Raw genomic sequence first — 14,939 nt, forward strand, 5'->3', positions numbered from 1 at the left:
AACGGCCGGACGGCGACGGCCCACGTATACAATGATAGCGCAGCAGCCCAAGCGGTTCCCTGTTCGCACCAGCAGCAGCCACCTCTCTCTCTCCAGGCCGAGTCGTCAGAGGGGAGCAGCGCCGACGCCCATGGCCGCCGCCGCCGCCGCCGGAACAGGGGCCCAGACCCTCGGCCGGAGCAGCTTCTCGCGCGCCGCCTCTTCGAAGACCGCCTCGTCCTCGTCACCCGTCACCCCCTCCGGCGTCAAGCTCGGCCCCAACGGCGCCGCCTTCGTCTCCTCCGGCATCCCCGACCTCGACAGTAAGCATGTCCTGCTCATACCCTCAGTTCAGATCAAGCAACTTTTTTTTGATCCAGCTTAGTCTCAAAGAACACCAGGAACCGACCGATGCCACATCTGCAGTTCAAATCTTGCGTCTTGATTGTGAACTGTCTAGTAGATGCCTAAATTGCCTGCAATATGTATGATGAAAATTGGTAGCTACTTAGTTCTTGAGGTCAGGAGAAGGAAAGATTTTTAACTGGGAGACAGAATGGTCTGCTATGGAAGAATGGCTTGGTTGGTGCTCATCAGGCCGTCGTGATTTACCAGCGTTTCTGTCGCAGGGATCCTGGGCGGCGGCTTCCTCCTCGGCTCGGTCGTGATGGTCATGGAGGACTCCGACGCGCCGCACCACCTCCTCCTGCTCCGGGCCTTCATGGCGCAGGGCGTCGTGCACAAGCAGCCCCTGCTCTTTGCGGCACCTATGAAGGAGCCCCGCTCGTTCCTCGGCGCACTGCCTGCTCCGGCGGCGTCCTCGAAGGAGGACGCGCGGCAGAGGGCGATGGGTGGCGGAGCAGCTGGCGATGGACGAGCAAGTGTATGTCTGTCTCGTGGATGAAATGTGTTTTGTGGTGAATGTGTGTTCTGACCATGTTTCCTTATTGATCTGGATATGTACTGTAATTGTGCAGGATGAGGGTTTGAGGATAGCTTGGCAGTACAGGAAATATTTTGGGGACGAAAGGAATTCCAGTTCTGAACACAGAGGTGATGTGCTAATACTTTTCTTTCCTTTGTTTACTTGATGATGGTTAGTTGTCGTAAAGAGCCATTGTCTCTGTGTCAAAAAAGGGAAATTAGATGATGTTCTAGGAAATTTTAAGATAAAAGAAGTATCACATTGTCACTGTAATTCCTGCCTGATGCTAACGGAGCAACAGCTATATTCGTGCTACCTGTTATAGTTTACTTGTGTAAGCATCATTTCGAAGTCTGTTATTTAATTTAAGCTACCGTTACTTTCTTTCGAGATGTTTTTTAAAAGAGCTGACTCAATTGACAACGTTGCAGACAGCAAGCAGGAATTTAGCCATGATTTTGATTTACGGAAGCCCCTGGAACGGCATTTACTTAATGCACAGCATATTGAATGTTTGAGCACTAAAGATGTGGATACTCTCCATGATCTCCAGGATCGCTGTTCTGCTTTCTTATCCAAACATCAAAGGTGAGGTTGATTCCTGGATATATTATTGTGCTTGTTATCACAGGCTGATCTGCCTCAAGACCGACTATGATTGTTTAATTACCACAAAACTGGAGTTGTATACGATCTGATGCATTTTGCCTTGTTGCTTCTGACATATCTTGTGTTTCTGCATTCAGAAAAGAGGGTGGAAATCTTAGTGCAGGACGTATTGCTATACAGTCACTCTGTGCACCACAGTGTGGATATTTTGGGAAGGCAAGTTTTTACTTGAAATTATGTATGCTGACTGGTTGATGGCTTGATGCAGCACATTCAAAATTTGAAGCCAAGTTATAGGTGTCCTCCCTTCTAAATCAGTTTTGACATATTAGATTATTAATGCATTGCAGGACTGGGACATGGTCTCGTTTCTCAGATCAGTGAAGGCCATGGTGCGCTCATCTAACGCCGTTGCCATTGTAACATTTCCATACACAGTCCTATCAGATTCTTTCTGCAAGAGATGGCAGCACCTAGCAGACACGCTGCTGTCAATAAAAGCAATCCCAGGCAAGCCTAGCACTTCAGAATCTCTTTTCCTGATTGCAACTTTGACTGCCGACCATGCATGGCCTGATTGTTCATTGCCATGATCATTAGATGAGGACAAGGACTTGGCGAAGCTCCTCACGGGGTATCAGGACATGGTTGGTTTTCTGCATGTTCATAAGGTGGCACAGACCAACAGCCAGGTACCAACCCAAGTCGACATGACATAGGCTCATAGCTGCTGTAAACAAAACTTGTTGTGCCCTTCTGTTTTAACGACGCCATTTACATCGATTCGCAGGTTCCTGTGATATTAGAGGCGTCCACGTTTTCTCTGAAGCTGCGAAAGAGGAGGTCGCTGGTGCTGGAACGGCTGAACCAGGCCCCGGTGGACGGGTCGAGCGGGCCCTCGTCTGGTGGATCAGGCAGTTGCTCCTCGTCGACGCAAGGCTCGCAGCTCGATTTCTAATTGGGACTCCTGGAGCTTCCCTTTGAGAATAGAGGGTAGCATCCGCTGTTCTTCATCTTATTAGGATACTGGAAACAGGAAGTAGCTCAGAAAGGCTCCTGGTTGCTGTGTGTATTTGTTACTGAAAATGCAACTTTTAGAGGTTATGTTTTGGTTTTGCAATGGAGGCAGCTAAGCCTTGTCCATCCCATCAGTTTTTGTTTTATACCACTTTCATCATATATATACCTGTGTTATGGAAGGTTTAGATTGTATTTTGGAACGGAGGGAGTACATGATATGCTGTAACAGATTACCAGGGTTCTGTGTTGCTTATGGCACAGATAATTTCTGAAGATAGTTCTTGAGCAAATTGGTAAGTTTGCAGAAACATGAACACATAAGGTAGCTGTAAACTACCAACTTGCATGAAGAGAGAACCTCCCGTAGTTGCATGCTTCTAGAAACATATGATCCTAGAGCAGTTACACGGGTAGGCTCGGGCATACTGAGTTGCAGAGGTAGATAATTTACAAGGTTTTGGCAAGGTAGAAAATTACAGCCCTAAATATACACAGCATGACTTGTTCAAAGCGTCGCATGATCGAGATATACCCAGCATTGTTGTGCACCCAACATTGCTTTTGCAGTTTTACCCAGAAGGCGCAGGACCGTCCCTGAAAAGCATGTTTGCGACGGGTGGAGGGAGCCATGCCGTGCCGACACTGTTGTGCACTTCTTGCTGCTGAACTTTCTGAGGATCGGCACCCTGATCGGAGACGCTGGCGACCTTTCGACTCCTTGGCCTTGTGATGCTCTTCCCGACGAACACACCTAGCTTCATAGCAGTAAAGAAACCTATGGCGATGAACAGAGGTCTTACCGCCCAATGGAAGTCCTCGAGGTGCTCATACTTCTTCACAACCCCCTCGCACTTGTCGAAGCTCACCACCTCCACCTCAGAAGGGTCGGCCAAGCAGCTGCACACTTCGCCAAGGCTCAACTTGCCAGGGAAGGTCACAACAAGGCATCCATTCGAGAGTATCTGTGAAATACGGCCTGTGGCAAACACCCCGCCTCTCTTTCGCTGCCATTCGAACCGCGGGCTTGAAGTGTTGGTTCTCAGCCTCACAAATTGTCCCACACAGTAGGCTTCGGCCATTTGCAGATCTGAATATTCCCCCTTCCAGAGGGTGTCCATTCCTATCAAACCAACATACACGGTGCCATTGCGGTCGATGCTATGAAGAATTCCGACCTCAGACCGCTTCTTGTCTTCCTCCCTGAGCCTTACCCAGTATCCGGCAGCGAAACCATAGGTCACCCTCTCCACTGTCGAGGAACGGACCTTCAAAGGGTCATGTATTGCATGGACTCGTACAAGAATGTTGCTATCACGTTCTCCATCCTCCATGCCAACTATGGTCCCATCAGGGATTTCCATTGTTTCAGGAGTACAAGAGTTTTTAACCTTTCTCGAGCGGACCTTGTCCCCAACTTGCAGCTTATCCTTGAAGTGTGACCAGTTAGTGTGACTTGGTGCTACTGCCCTTGGGTTTTCAGAACTGTCCCAGCCATTGTTGTCATAATCCACATCTTTAGCACTGAAGAAAGGAAAAAAAAACAAATTTAGGGAAGTAACATGGTAAAATCACCCATCCAATGGCAGTTTAACCAAATAGTGCAAGTTGATAAGGCAGAAGTAGAAAGAGAGTTTTAGCATGTTACCTTTCAAATGCTTGTAAGATATCTGACATCAAGGGGCGATCCCGAAAGTCATACTCGAAGCAGCTAGGAAGGACATTCTCAACCTCTGCAGGTAAGTTGTACGGGAATATCGGTTTCTCTTTCTTCAGGACAACCAACTGATAAATCTCGTCTGGTGATTTGCCACGCCAAGGCTGAACGCCAGTGAACATCTCAAGAATGCTGCAGGCAAAGCCCCATGAATCTGTCTCGTAACTAATTGGACCTCTGATGTTTGGTTGCCACTGCTCTGGGGCCATGTAATTTGGAGTTCCAAGTCTTTGGATAAGCTCTGGGTTTGGCAGCGACAGTCCAAACAGCAAGGATGGAATCCCAAAATCCCCCAGCACAGCATGGTCATGGTCATCAAGGAGAAAATTGCAAGGTTTGAGATTAAGAACAAATATTCCCCTGGAGTGTAGGTCTAGCACACCACGCGCCAAATCGGCGCCGTATCTGCAAATTACAGGAAATAATAAAAATATGTACCACTCAAGAAAACATCCTCTAAACAGAGCATCATAAGCATTCTCAAAAGTCAACCAGGATAATGTGCCTGCACTAAGGTGATGAAGGATATCTGCCAGTTAATCAACCAACACGTTCACTGGTAGAAAGTTGGAAACTGCATGCTTAGGTGACAATTCATCTAAAAAAACTGTATATTTGCCTCTGGTAAACTGTATTCTTAAGATAAGCCGACAAACATTCAGTATTCAGAACATCAATATGTACAGAACTGTGGAGACTTCCACCATACCTTAAAACATCTGACAAAGGGAGCCTTCCACCTTTAAGCCGAGCCATCTTGTCCCCGACGGATCCTTCGTAAAACTTCATCGCTATGCAAAGCTGAAAATCCATGAAACAAAAATTAAGCCACAGCACCATCTTTCATTCACAGGTGACCCAACAGCAAGGCTATGCCAGACAGAGAACATACCCTCCCATTCTGCGTCGAGATGCCATGTAGGAAGCAGACATTGCCCAGGCCCTGGCACTTGCCGAACACCTCGTCGAACCTCGCCGAGAACACCTGCAGCTGGTCGTCCCTGACCGGGTGCAGCATCTTCACAGCGACCTCGTGGTACCGGTCATAGTCCTCCGTCCTCGGGTGGTGCGTGGCTATCCAGACGTCCCCAAAGGGGCCTCGCCCTATCCGGTGCTTCAGATTCAGCACCGCCGGGTCGATCCACGGGCTTATCTGGCTCGGGCCGGAGAAGACCGTCCGGTAGTGATCGGGGTCCTTCTCCAGCAGCATGTACTCGAACGATTCGGCGTCGGCCGGCTGGGAGGCTGCCATCCCTGCAACCACAAAATTCACCATTGGTTTCTCAACAACAGGTGCAGAGTACAGAGTACAGACTGCAGAATCACCAAAATCTTGTAAGCTGGGAGCTTGTGCTCTCACTAATCAATAATAATCTCTTGTTTCTTGGGCACAGCTCAAGGGAGAACAACCAGAAACAAGATCCCTGCTCTGGCATTTACACTCAACTGTAAAACTGGGGGCTTGGTGCAGGCTGCAGAGGATGCGCAAAATTCAGGCGCAGATACAAGCAGCAAACCGCTCAAAAACCGTAAGAATCACTCAACCGGTCTCGCACAGGTCAACGGCCTGGCCTGGATCACGGACAGAATCAAGAATCCGGCCACGGAGAGGAAGAACCGCTCGGCCAATCCGGCGAGAATCACTCACACAGCCGGCATAAAGGTACCACAATACTCCAAAAGGGTAGAGAACCTGCATCAGCGGAGAATCTTGAATCCACAGAAGAGACGGGGGGCTCACCTGTCGTCTTCTCCGTCTGCCTTTTCCGCTTTTCCCCTCCCCGCCTCTAATCTGAATCCTGAGTGGTGTCGGCGAACTGGGTTTGCTTGGTGAAGAAAGTACTGAAAAAGAAACCTATGAATCAGCTGCGGCTGCGGCTGCGGCTACTGGAGTGGTTCCGGAGAGGTGGATTCGAGGAGGCGACATGAGCGGACCTGCACTGGAGGTTGGGTGGGTGGTGCGAGGAGGAGGGGAAAGAGGGGGAGGGGGAGGGGGAGCGTGCTTGGGGAGGAAGAAGAGGGCGGCGGTTGAGCGGTGGAGAGCGGTTTATATGGAAAGGATTTCCTCGGCTCGCCGCCCGTTACCTTTTCCCTTGCTACCTTCGGTTTTCCTTTTCCTTTTGATATGTATAATTTTTGCCTTTTTATGAAACTTAGGTTTGATTGTATTTGTACTGGTTGAATAATTCCTTTTAATTCCCTCAAAAAGGGAATAATTCCTTTTAAGTGGGTTTGAATGAAATGAACCTTTTTTTAGACAAAGATGAAACGAACTTATATATGAGAGCTTGCAACAGATATAGTCTCTAGGTTCTTCTAGATAGTGTGTATGGTTTCAACCACATATACCAGCATATGGCACATTTTCCTACACGTTCGCCTTCGCCTTGCCGCATAACCACCAACCCCTCCCGCGCAACTGCTGGTCGAATCCTGGTTGATTGCGCGTTTGCCATTGCCTCTTCTTCAACCCTCACATCCTCCATCCATCACCCCATGGTTGCTTCCGCGACGCTGCCTCGACCACCTCTTCCCCTACCACGGTCTCTATGAAGAACAATGGTTGCGTTGCGCGAGGCGAGTAGATCGGTGACGTGGATTTTGATCGGGATTTTCAGAGGAAGAGGAGGCGATGCGTCTGGTAAGGGATAAAGCCAAGAGAATAAAGAAGGAAGGGGTGGAGACTGGGCATGTTCGATGGGGTTTGTTTCCTTTAGATTGTTTTTTTTTGAGAAATTTTCAATCTATTCATCTTCAGTCATGACAGTACAAAGAACACCAGAGGTAATAAAAGTTACAACCAGGTCTGTGGACCACCTAGCGACGATTATAATCATTGGAGCGAACTCAAGGCGCGTAGCCGTCATCGCTCTCCCTGCCGAAGCCGGGCAAATCTTGTTGTAGTAAACATTTGGGAAGTCGTCTTGCTAAGACCCCATAGGACCAGCACACTAGAGAGCAACCATCGCCGATGAAGAAAGTCATCGACCGAAAGGATCAAGCCTATAAAAACACCCAAACGAAGATGAACGAATACCTGATCCAAATAGTCCACCAAAGACCAGCACTGACTGAATCATCCGAGATCCGACGAAGACACACTTCCACACGCCCTCAGACTAAGCTAGACACACCATCGAGATGGGGAAAGAACATGTGAGACACTATTCCCACTTAGGGGCATTATTACAGATTGACTCTTTGTGGCTAATGTCACTACAAAGTAAATATTTGTGTATTGGGGAACGGAGGGAGTATAGTGAGAGTCCCTCGATGAGACATGTGGTACAACCAATGCGTGAAAAATTTCCTGAAATTTTGAACCATTGGTTTTGGTCCTCTGTTTGGAGCGAGCACATGGAGGAATGCGGGTGGTTTATTGTCTTCTGTTTTGAATAAAGAGAACAATATGAATTGTGTTCATTTTTTTTAAATGGTCTTCATTTTCTTAATATGTTCTATATAGGTGCGTGTAAAGATTTCCTGAAAATTTGAACCATTGGTTTCGTTTCAATGTCTAGAACACCGCAGATGTCATGAATGAGTAGATGTGCTTGGGCTCCAAGAGCAATTATCGGAAATAACATGCCTTTCATGCGAGATCGAACCCACACCTCCTGTATGTGCCGGAACGCCCATAGCCACTAGGCTAGGAGGGCCTTTGTGAACCATTTCTGTTTAAAATGACACATATTTTTTTCAATCCCAAAAATCTTGTCTTCTTCATTTTCTCACATGGCAGTTTTATATTTCTATAGCATGACATTTTTAAGAGGATGGCATTTTTATTTTAATTACTTGGTAGTTTTATTACTAAGTGCATGTCATTTTATAAAAATGAATTCTTTAATTATTACTAGATGGCATTTTTTATATTGGGAGATGGTATTTTTTTCATTAAGAGATCACATTTTTTGTTTATTAAGAGATGGCATTTTTAATATTAAGGGATGGAATTTTAATCTTTATAATAAGAGATGGCATTTTTATATTTTTATAAGAGACAACATTTTTGTGCTAAGACATGACAACTTTTTTTATTAAGAGATGACATTTTTATATTTAGAGATGGAATTTTTAATATTAAGGGATAACATTTTTAATTTTTTTGTAAGAGATGGCATTTTTGTGTTAAGAGATGGCATTTCTATTATTTAGGAGATTGCATTTTGAAATGCCAGAGATGTTTTTTTTATGTTTAGAGATGGATTTTTTGTTTTTTGTAAGAGATGGAATTTTGTGTTAAGAGATGACATTTTTATTATTTAAGAGATGACATTTTTTACGATCATGGCATTTTAATAGATGGTATTTTTGTTTTTTGACCTATAAAAATATATGTTCTCTAATTTTTACAGCATGACATTTTTCTAACAAAATTCAGATGTAATCTTGTAATTGTGCTTGATGCAAACCAACATGTGGTTGGATGGTTAGAAGGACAGTGGTATCCCGAACTCACCAGAGTTCAAATCCTAAATTTGGCATTGATGCTTGCATTACCTAGATTTATTTTCAGACTTCCGGTGTTCAGTGGGAAGAGACATTCCTGTCAGCTACAAGGCGTCGATGCTGACTTCGTAAAATCTCAAGATACTATGCCGGCTCAATTTTTAAAGTGCTCCTAGAGATATGATGTGCGTGTATGCGTTCTTTATGCTCACGTATATGAGCGACTTCGATTGTACTGTGTAAAAGAAAAAGGGGGGCGCTGGTTCTCTTGATCGCGACCTCCCCAGCGACGAACGTCCGCCGGTGGATCGACCAGCCAGGGAACGAAACAATCGCTCGAGCCTCCCTTGCTGCCGACCGGAAGGCGGATAAAAGGGTTCAAAGTTTACAAGTGTTTGAGTGGGGCTCTGCAAAGCGGTAAAGAAGATACACCACTGTGGATAGCATGCCTTTTGACCTGCTTTTGAGACTTGGCACTTTTTATTAAGATGACACAACCATTTGATCATAGGTGTCGGTGCATATAACGAGGGATGACATGTAGCATTCTCCATTTCAACCAAAGCACCGATGCCAGGATTGTACTTACTGGCCCCTAGTACAACTGTGAAACGAGACGGTGCATCTGGTGCGATGGCAGGCAAGAGAGAGAGAGAGAGAGAGAGAGAGAGAGAGAGAGAGAGAGAGAGAGAGAGAGAGAGAGAGAGAGAGAGAGAGAGAGAGAGAATTTGCGTCTTGGTTTTCACATTCACATGTCAAGTAAATCGGCACTAGTACGTACCAAGACGCAAGGATAGGCGTCCAGATATGATTTGATAACTCGTGATACCGTGCATCGGAATTAAATAAGTTATATATGTAAAATACTTAGAATTTTGTGTAGATTCGTAATATGCAACTCTCTCTCTCTTGTGTTAAAGATGTTTAAAACTGCTATTTGCATTCATTTATATAAATGACATGCTAAAATGGTTTATTTCGTAACAAAATAACTGTAGCTCCGAATTAAATAAACTATATATGTAACTTGACTAGAAAAAACATGCAGTATCACATGATGCATTTACTTTTGTTGTTTAACAACTACAAAATTATGTTTTAGGCAAAACAGTACAAATTTTGAAATTTGCATAAGAGGATTTTCCGGAATTATTCTTTGTGGTTCCGGCCTCATTTAAACTTGTCTGGACATGTAGTTTACTCATGCTTCATCTCTTGCCACGTTTAATCATATTAAAAATTGTTGAGCACAGAAACGAGATTGAACTAAATGATCGAATGTGGAGTTTTGAATCGCAAACGGGATTCCAGTCAAAATGACCATTACCGTGGATATCACTACTATTTTTGCTTCCTAGATGTCTCGATGCTATCATATCTCACTTATCCTACTACTGCTACTATTCTTGTGTCGCTACTGATGGATCAAACTGGTTGACTAGCATGCATCATGCTTGCTTGTGTCCATTTTCCTGCAAGATCAAGATGGATCATCTCGTAAGCAACATGTGGCCAGCGGCGGCGCCAGATGCCACACTCTTCCTCAACAGATAGCACGGACACTCCACCACGGCTGGTCAGCAGTTGGCTCTGCCCGCACGCCTCAACCGGACTCTGTAAGCTATACCACGATTTGTCCCTGGAGAAAAGCAAGATCATTCACCCGTAGCGCAGATAAAACCACATTGAACTTCGCATACAGGGCTGCAGAAATTCTAACAACCAACGAACAAATTAGTTCCTTTAGAGTTGGAAAATCTAATGTCTGGGAGATTATTAATCGCTCAAAGATTTTGCTGCTGGAAAAGATAGGGATCGATCGGTCTCGCGGGCTGCTGCTGTAAGGTCACATGTCCGGTCTCCGGATAAAGCTAGCTTGAAGAGCACACGGTCTCCAACCGGCTGGAATCTTCACCTTTTGGTAATCTGCCTTGTGATACGGTGCCAGTGGCCCATCATGTACACCCAAAGATAGACACGCACTGTATGGAGATGGCATCGCCTCATCCCTCGTCCATCTATGCTCCCACTTTAACATGGGTCCCTGACTTTTTCTACAATCTGGTTTCATCGGCGGTGGTTGCTCTTCTGGTGAGCTGGTTCTATGGGACTTTAGCACAACGACTTCTCGATTGTCTACTACAACAAGTTTTGCCCAGCTCGGGTGAGAAAGGAGCGATGACAGTGGCGTGCCTTCGGCTCGCTTCAGTGCGTTTAGTCGTCGCTAGGTACTTTATGAATCTGGATGTAATTTTTATTATTTCTGGTGTTCGTTGTACTGCCATGATTAAAGATGAATAGATCGTATGTTTTTCACAAAAAATGAGAAAACGTTTAATTTGTCCGTATACAGACAGCACATCACCTGTCAAAGCTGACAAAAAAGTCCTCTTGAAAACTAGTACTTGTAAGTTTTCTCTACACGTTTGCCACTAATTCCAAAAACTGTTGGCGTGAATACGTTGCTTCTGATCGTATCTGGGCGACATGTCTTGCATTACGTACCACACCAGATCCCAGACATGCTGAGACCAGTAAATGGCAAGGTTAGAATATATCTCCCTCGTTACGACCTTGACTGATCATGTATAATGTTTGTATGTTTCGTGGTGTTTAGTTCAAGGTCGGCCTCTTTTTAAGGCACATTTGAGAATAATTGCTACCACCCACTTCTATGTTGTTAAACAGAGTGGACCTATGAAAGTTCACGAGGAATATGAGCCATTTGTCTTCTAAGGCTAAACAACTGGTTGCAATCTTAAAAAGCACGTACTTTTTTTCCGTTCATAGACATTTGTCATACTTTATTTTCAAGTCTTTTATGTCGTGTTATGACACACACCTACATCTTCAAACCTCGGTATGATAATCACATCAACCAATTTCTGTTAACATTTTCAAATGCAGACAAAAAGCTTGAGCACGCCTTCCTATGGTCCGGCTCGGACAAGACAACATGCCAAGTGCAAAGTAAATTGGGATTTTGTTTGCCGACCTTTTGAGCATGGAGGTCCTGGTGTGCTTAACACCAAAAAATGTGCAAGATCTCTCCGCCTAAGATGCCCTTGGTTCGAGTGGACGGATCTCTCAAAATTATGGATTGGCATGGGCAACCCTTGTGACTAGTAAGATCTTAACACCATTGGGAATGACGCGAAGAAGCCATTTTGGGATGCGCCATGGATCAAAAACCAGAAGCCCAAGGAGATTGCGCCCCTCATTTTTGAGGTTTCATCATTTTTTTTGAAAATCAAGGTAGCGTTCTCCGGTGATGCTTGGGTCTCCACGGTCAGGTCAAGTTATCGGCAAACTTCACCATGTGACACATTTGCCAGTTTGTGGCCCTTTGGACAACCATCACTAGTACAAAAAGGGCCTAATGTGAAGCACATTAGTCCCGGTTTGTAACAGAACCGGCACTAATGTGATCATTAGTGCCGGTTCCAACGGTTAGGGGGATGGAGCTCATTAGTACCGGTTCATGGAGAACATTTAGTACCGGTTCATGGAGAACATTTAGTATCGGTTCTTGCCACGAACCGGTACTAAAGAGGCTGTGCCAGGCTTTGGTCAGGCTGGGGCCCCATCAACACCTTTAGTACCGGTTCATGCCACAAGCCGATACTAGAGGTTTCTAGTTGATTCATTCTGCAGCAGTTTTTTAGTCCCACCTCGCTCCGCTAACAGAGTTTTTACCACCTTAAATATGTTACATCTCAAACTATCTCAACCACTTGGTCTTCATTGAACTCTATGTGTAGAATTTGTGGCCACAATATGAGTCTTCTCCGGTTTCTAAACCGGTGAGGACTCATATTGATAATTCAGATTGTACACAAAAAGATCATTGATGATCAATGTATTTTTGATGTATTTCTCTGTAGCAGTAGCACGTTTTTGGCTGAAAGGTGGTACCGATCAATGTATTTTTATGTATATTTTTACATGTTTACACAATCTCTTTCGAAGTATCAGGGTTTATAAGCCCTGAGTGCAGAGACGATGAAGGAGAGGCGCAATGCTCACCTCCACGTTGCTTAGCTTCAGTATGCACGATTCAAGGCCACGTCATCAACTTTCAACCCTTTCTGGCATCATTTGCTATTTTTCATTCATTTACTGATTTGTTTTGAGATCTAAATGACCGTGAAATTGAAAAGCACTACAAAATGAACTCTGAAAAGGTTGAAACTTGTCATGGTATCATCATTTCACCCAAATAGCATGTGCAAAAAAGTAGAGAGGGTTACGGCAAAAACTGGATGCACTTCATGTACAAACTGGACAATCTCTTTCGAAGTATCAGGGTTTCGGACGAAAACTCATCGGTTACACCGGCTTATTCAAAATTTTAACAACTTACTATAACTCCAGACTTTTTTTGCATTCAGATGCACAATTCAAATCCATGTCATCAAATTTCAACCCTTTCTGGCATCATTTGCTATTTTCGATGCATTTACTAATTTGTTTTGAGAGCTAAATGACCGTGAAATTAAAAAGTACTACAAAATGAACTCTGAAAAGGTTGAAACTTGGCATGGTCTCATTATTTCACCCGCATAGCATGTACAAAAAAGTAGAGAGGGTTACGGCAAAAACAGGATGCACTTCGTGTACGAAAACTCATCTGTTACACCGGCTATTCAAAATTTTAATAACTTATAACAACTCCGGACTTTTTTTGCGTTCAGGTGCACAATTCAAATCCACGTCATCAACTTTCAACCCTTTCTGGCATCATTTGCTATTTTGAGGCATTTACTGATTTGTTTTGAGAGCTAAATGACCGTGAAATTGAAAATCACTACAAAATGAACTCTCAAAAGGTTGAAACTTGGCATGGTATCATCATTTCACCCGCATAGCATGTGCAAAAAAATAGAGAGGGTTACGGCAAAAACTTGATGCACTTCGTGTACAAACTGGACAATCTCTTTCGAAGTATTAGGGTTTCGGATGAAAACTCATATGTTACACCGACTATTCAAAATTTTAATAACTTATTAATTACAACTCTAGACGTATTACCAATTTGAATATAATGATAAAACACACTAATATTAAACATAAGAAAAAGTAATCACTGAAAAATCTATTTTTAAAGTTAAGTTATTCACGAACTAGTGATTCATACAAATTTCAAATAATTCAAAACTACTCAAAAATAAATAGAAGAAAATATATAAAGCACAAAAGAAAAAACTATATAAAAAATCATTTTCGCACTGCCCAGTGGGCCTGCTCGGCCTTGGGCGTGGTTATGCAGGCCCATAAGGCCCAACAGGCTCACAGGGTAGCGCGACAAAGTTAGGCCCAGAGGCCTGTATTAGAGAGGAGCTCGAAAGAGCAGCCACAGTTGGTTTTATAAACCAGTGCGGCTGCCCTTCGCTCGACGAGGTGGGACTAAACATTGTGCACCGCGGAACGGGAGCACACCCTCTGTAGTACCGGTTCCTGGCTCCAACCGGTACTAAAGGGCGGGTCTTTACTCTTTAGTACCAGGTGGAGCCACAAACCAGTACTAAAGAGGGTGCGCTTCGCGCCGGTCGGGCTGCCAAATTTGACCTTTAGTACCGGTTTCTGGCTCCAACCGGTACTAAAGGCCTCCCCTATATAAACAACACTTACGAAAATTTCAGTTAGTTCATATGTTCATTTGTTCGTCGCGCCCTTCCCCCCGTCGTCGTCGTCACCGCCCCCGTCGCCGCCCCCCGTCCCTGCGCCGCCCCGTCGTCGTCGTCGCCGCCCCCGCCGCGCGCGTCCCGTCGGCGCCCCGGCCCGTTCCCTGTCGCCGCGCATCGCCGGTCGTCGCCCCGCTGTAAGATTGACCGCGCGCCCCGGCCGGCCCCCTGCCGCTCGCCGGCGGCCTCTCTGTGCACATGCACACACACAAACACACACACACACACACGCACAAATGTTTAATATCAAATGTTAGATTATATAAATGTTAGATTATATATGAATTAGATAATGTTAGATGAGTTAGTTTTTTATACTTTTTGTATTAGATGAATTTATATTAATGTTAGATGAATTAGATATATATTAAATTTAGGTATATGAGATTTGATCATCTAATTAAAATTTTAGTATATAGAACTAGCTACTTTATTTTTAGTAAGAAAATTAATAGAACTAGTTTAGTTGAATTAGTTGAACTAGTTAGTTGAATTAGTTGAATTAGTTGAGCTACTTTATTTAGGTATATTTTTAGTAAGTGCTTAGTTGAATTAA

The 14,939-nt window shown here is 44.5% G+C and overlaps 2 protein-coding genes across 3 annotated transcripts; one reads left to right on the forward strand and one right to left on the reverse strand.

Moving 5' to 3' along the window:
• The first annotated feature begins 73 nt into the window (after window positions 1-73).
• LOC123157206 (elongator complex protein 4) lies at window positions 74-2,656 on the forward strand. The gene is made up of 8 exons (XM_044575464.1): window positions 74-302; window positions 609-862; window positions 957-1,032; window positions 1,336-1,492; window positions 1,651-1,729; window positions 1,864-2,023; window positions 2,114-2,205; window positions 2,304-2,656. Exons 1-8 carry the CDS (start codon window positions 131-133, stop codon window positions 2,469-2,471), a joined length of 1,158 nt encoding a protein of 385 aa, XP_044431399.1. The 5' UTR covers window positions 74-130; the 3' UTR covers window positions 2,472-2,656.
• Window positions 2,657-2,843: 187 nt separating this feature from the next.
• Window positions 2,844-6,270, reverse strand: LOC123157205 (E3 ubiquitin-protein ligase KEG). 2 transcript variants are annotated; one of them, XM_044575463.1, is made up of 5 exons: window positions 5,989-6,270; window positions 5,140-5,501; window positions 4,957-5,048; window positions 4,179-4,652; window positions 2,844-4,054 (listed from the first exon to the last, which is right to left on the reverse strand). In XM_044575463.1, the coding sequence occupies exons 2-5, from the start codon at window positions 5,497-5,499 to the stop codon at window positions 3,103-3,105; spliced, it is 1,878 nt and encodes a 625-aa protein (XP_044431398.1). In that variant the 5' UTR covers window positions 5,500-5,501; window positions 5,989-6,270; the 3' UTR covers window positions 2,844-3,102. The 2 variants fall into 2 exon arrangements, with proteins under 2 accessions (XP_044431398.1, XP_044431397.1); XM_044575462.1 differs by lacking the exon at window positions 5,989-6,270 and adding an exon at window positions 5,695-5,947.
• Between the last annotated feature and the right edge of the window lie 8,669 nt (window positions 6,271-14,939).

The sequence above is a fragment of the Triticum aestivum genome, chromosome 7B, assembly GCF_018294505.1.
Source record: "Triticum aestivum cultivar Chinese Spring chromosome 7B, IWGSC CS RefSeq v2.1, whole genome shotgun sequence".
In the NCBI taxonomy this organism is placed as follows: domain Eukaryota; kingdom Viridiplantae; phylum Streptophyta; class Magnoliopsida; order Poales; family Poaceae; genus Triticum; species Triticum aestivum.

Excerpts from the sequence above, each read along its gene's own strand:
- LOC123157206 (XM_044575464.1), top strand. The coding sequence starts at position 131 with ATGGCCGCCGCCGCCGCCGCCGGAACAGGGGCCCAGACCCTCGGCCGG. Across the intron at positions 303-608 it reads CGGCATCCCCGACCTCGACA|GGATCCTGGGCGGCGGCTTC; the intron begins GTAAGCATGTCC and ends TTTCTGTCGCAG. Across the intron at positions 863-956 it reads CTGGCGATGGACGAGCAAGT|GATGAGGGTTTGAGGATAGC; the intron begins GTATGTCTGTCT and ends GTAATTGTGCAG.
- LOC123157205 (XM_044575463.1), bottom strand. The coding sequence starts at position 5,499 with ATGGCAGCCTCCCAGCCGGCCGACGCCGAATCGTTCGAGTACATGCTG. Across the intron at positions 5,049-5,139 it reads TCTCGACGCAGAATGGGAGG|CTTTGCATAGCGATGAAGTT; the intron begins GTATGTTCTCTG and ends ATGGATTTTCAG. Across the intron at positions 4,055-4,178 it reads ATCTTACAAGCATTTGAAAG|TGCTAAAGATGTGGATTATG; the intron begins GTAACATGCTAA and ends TCCTTTCTTCAG.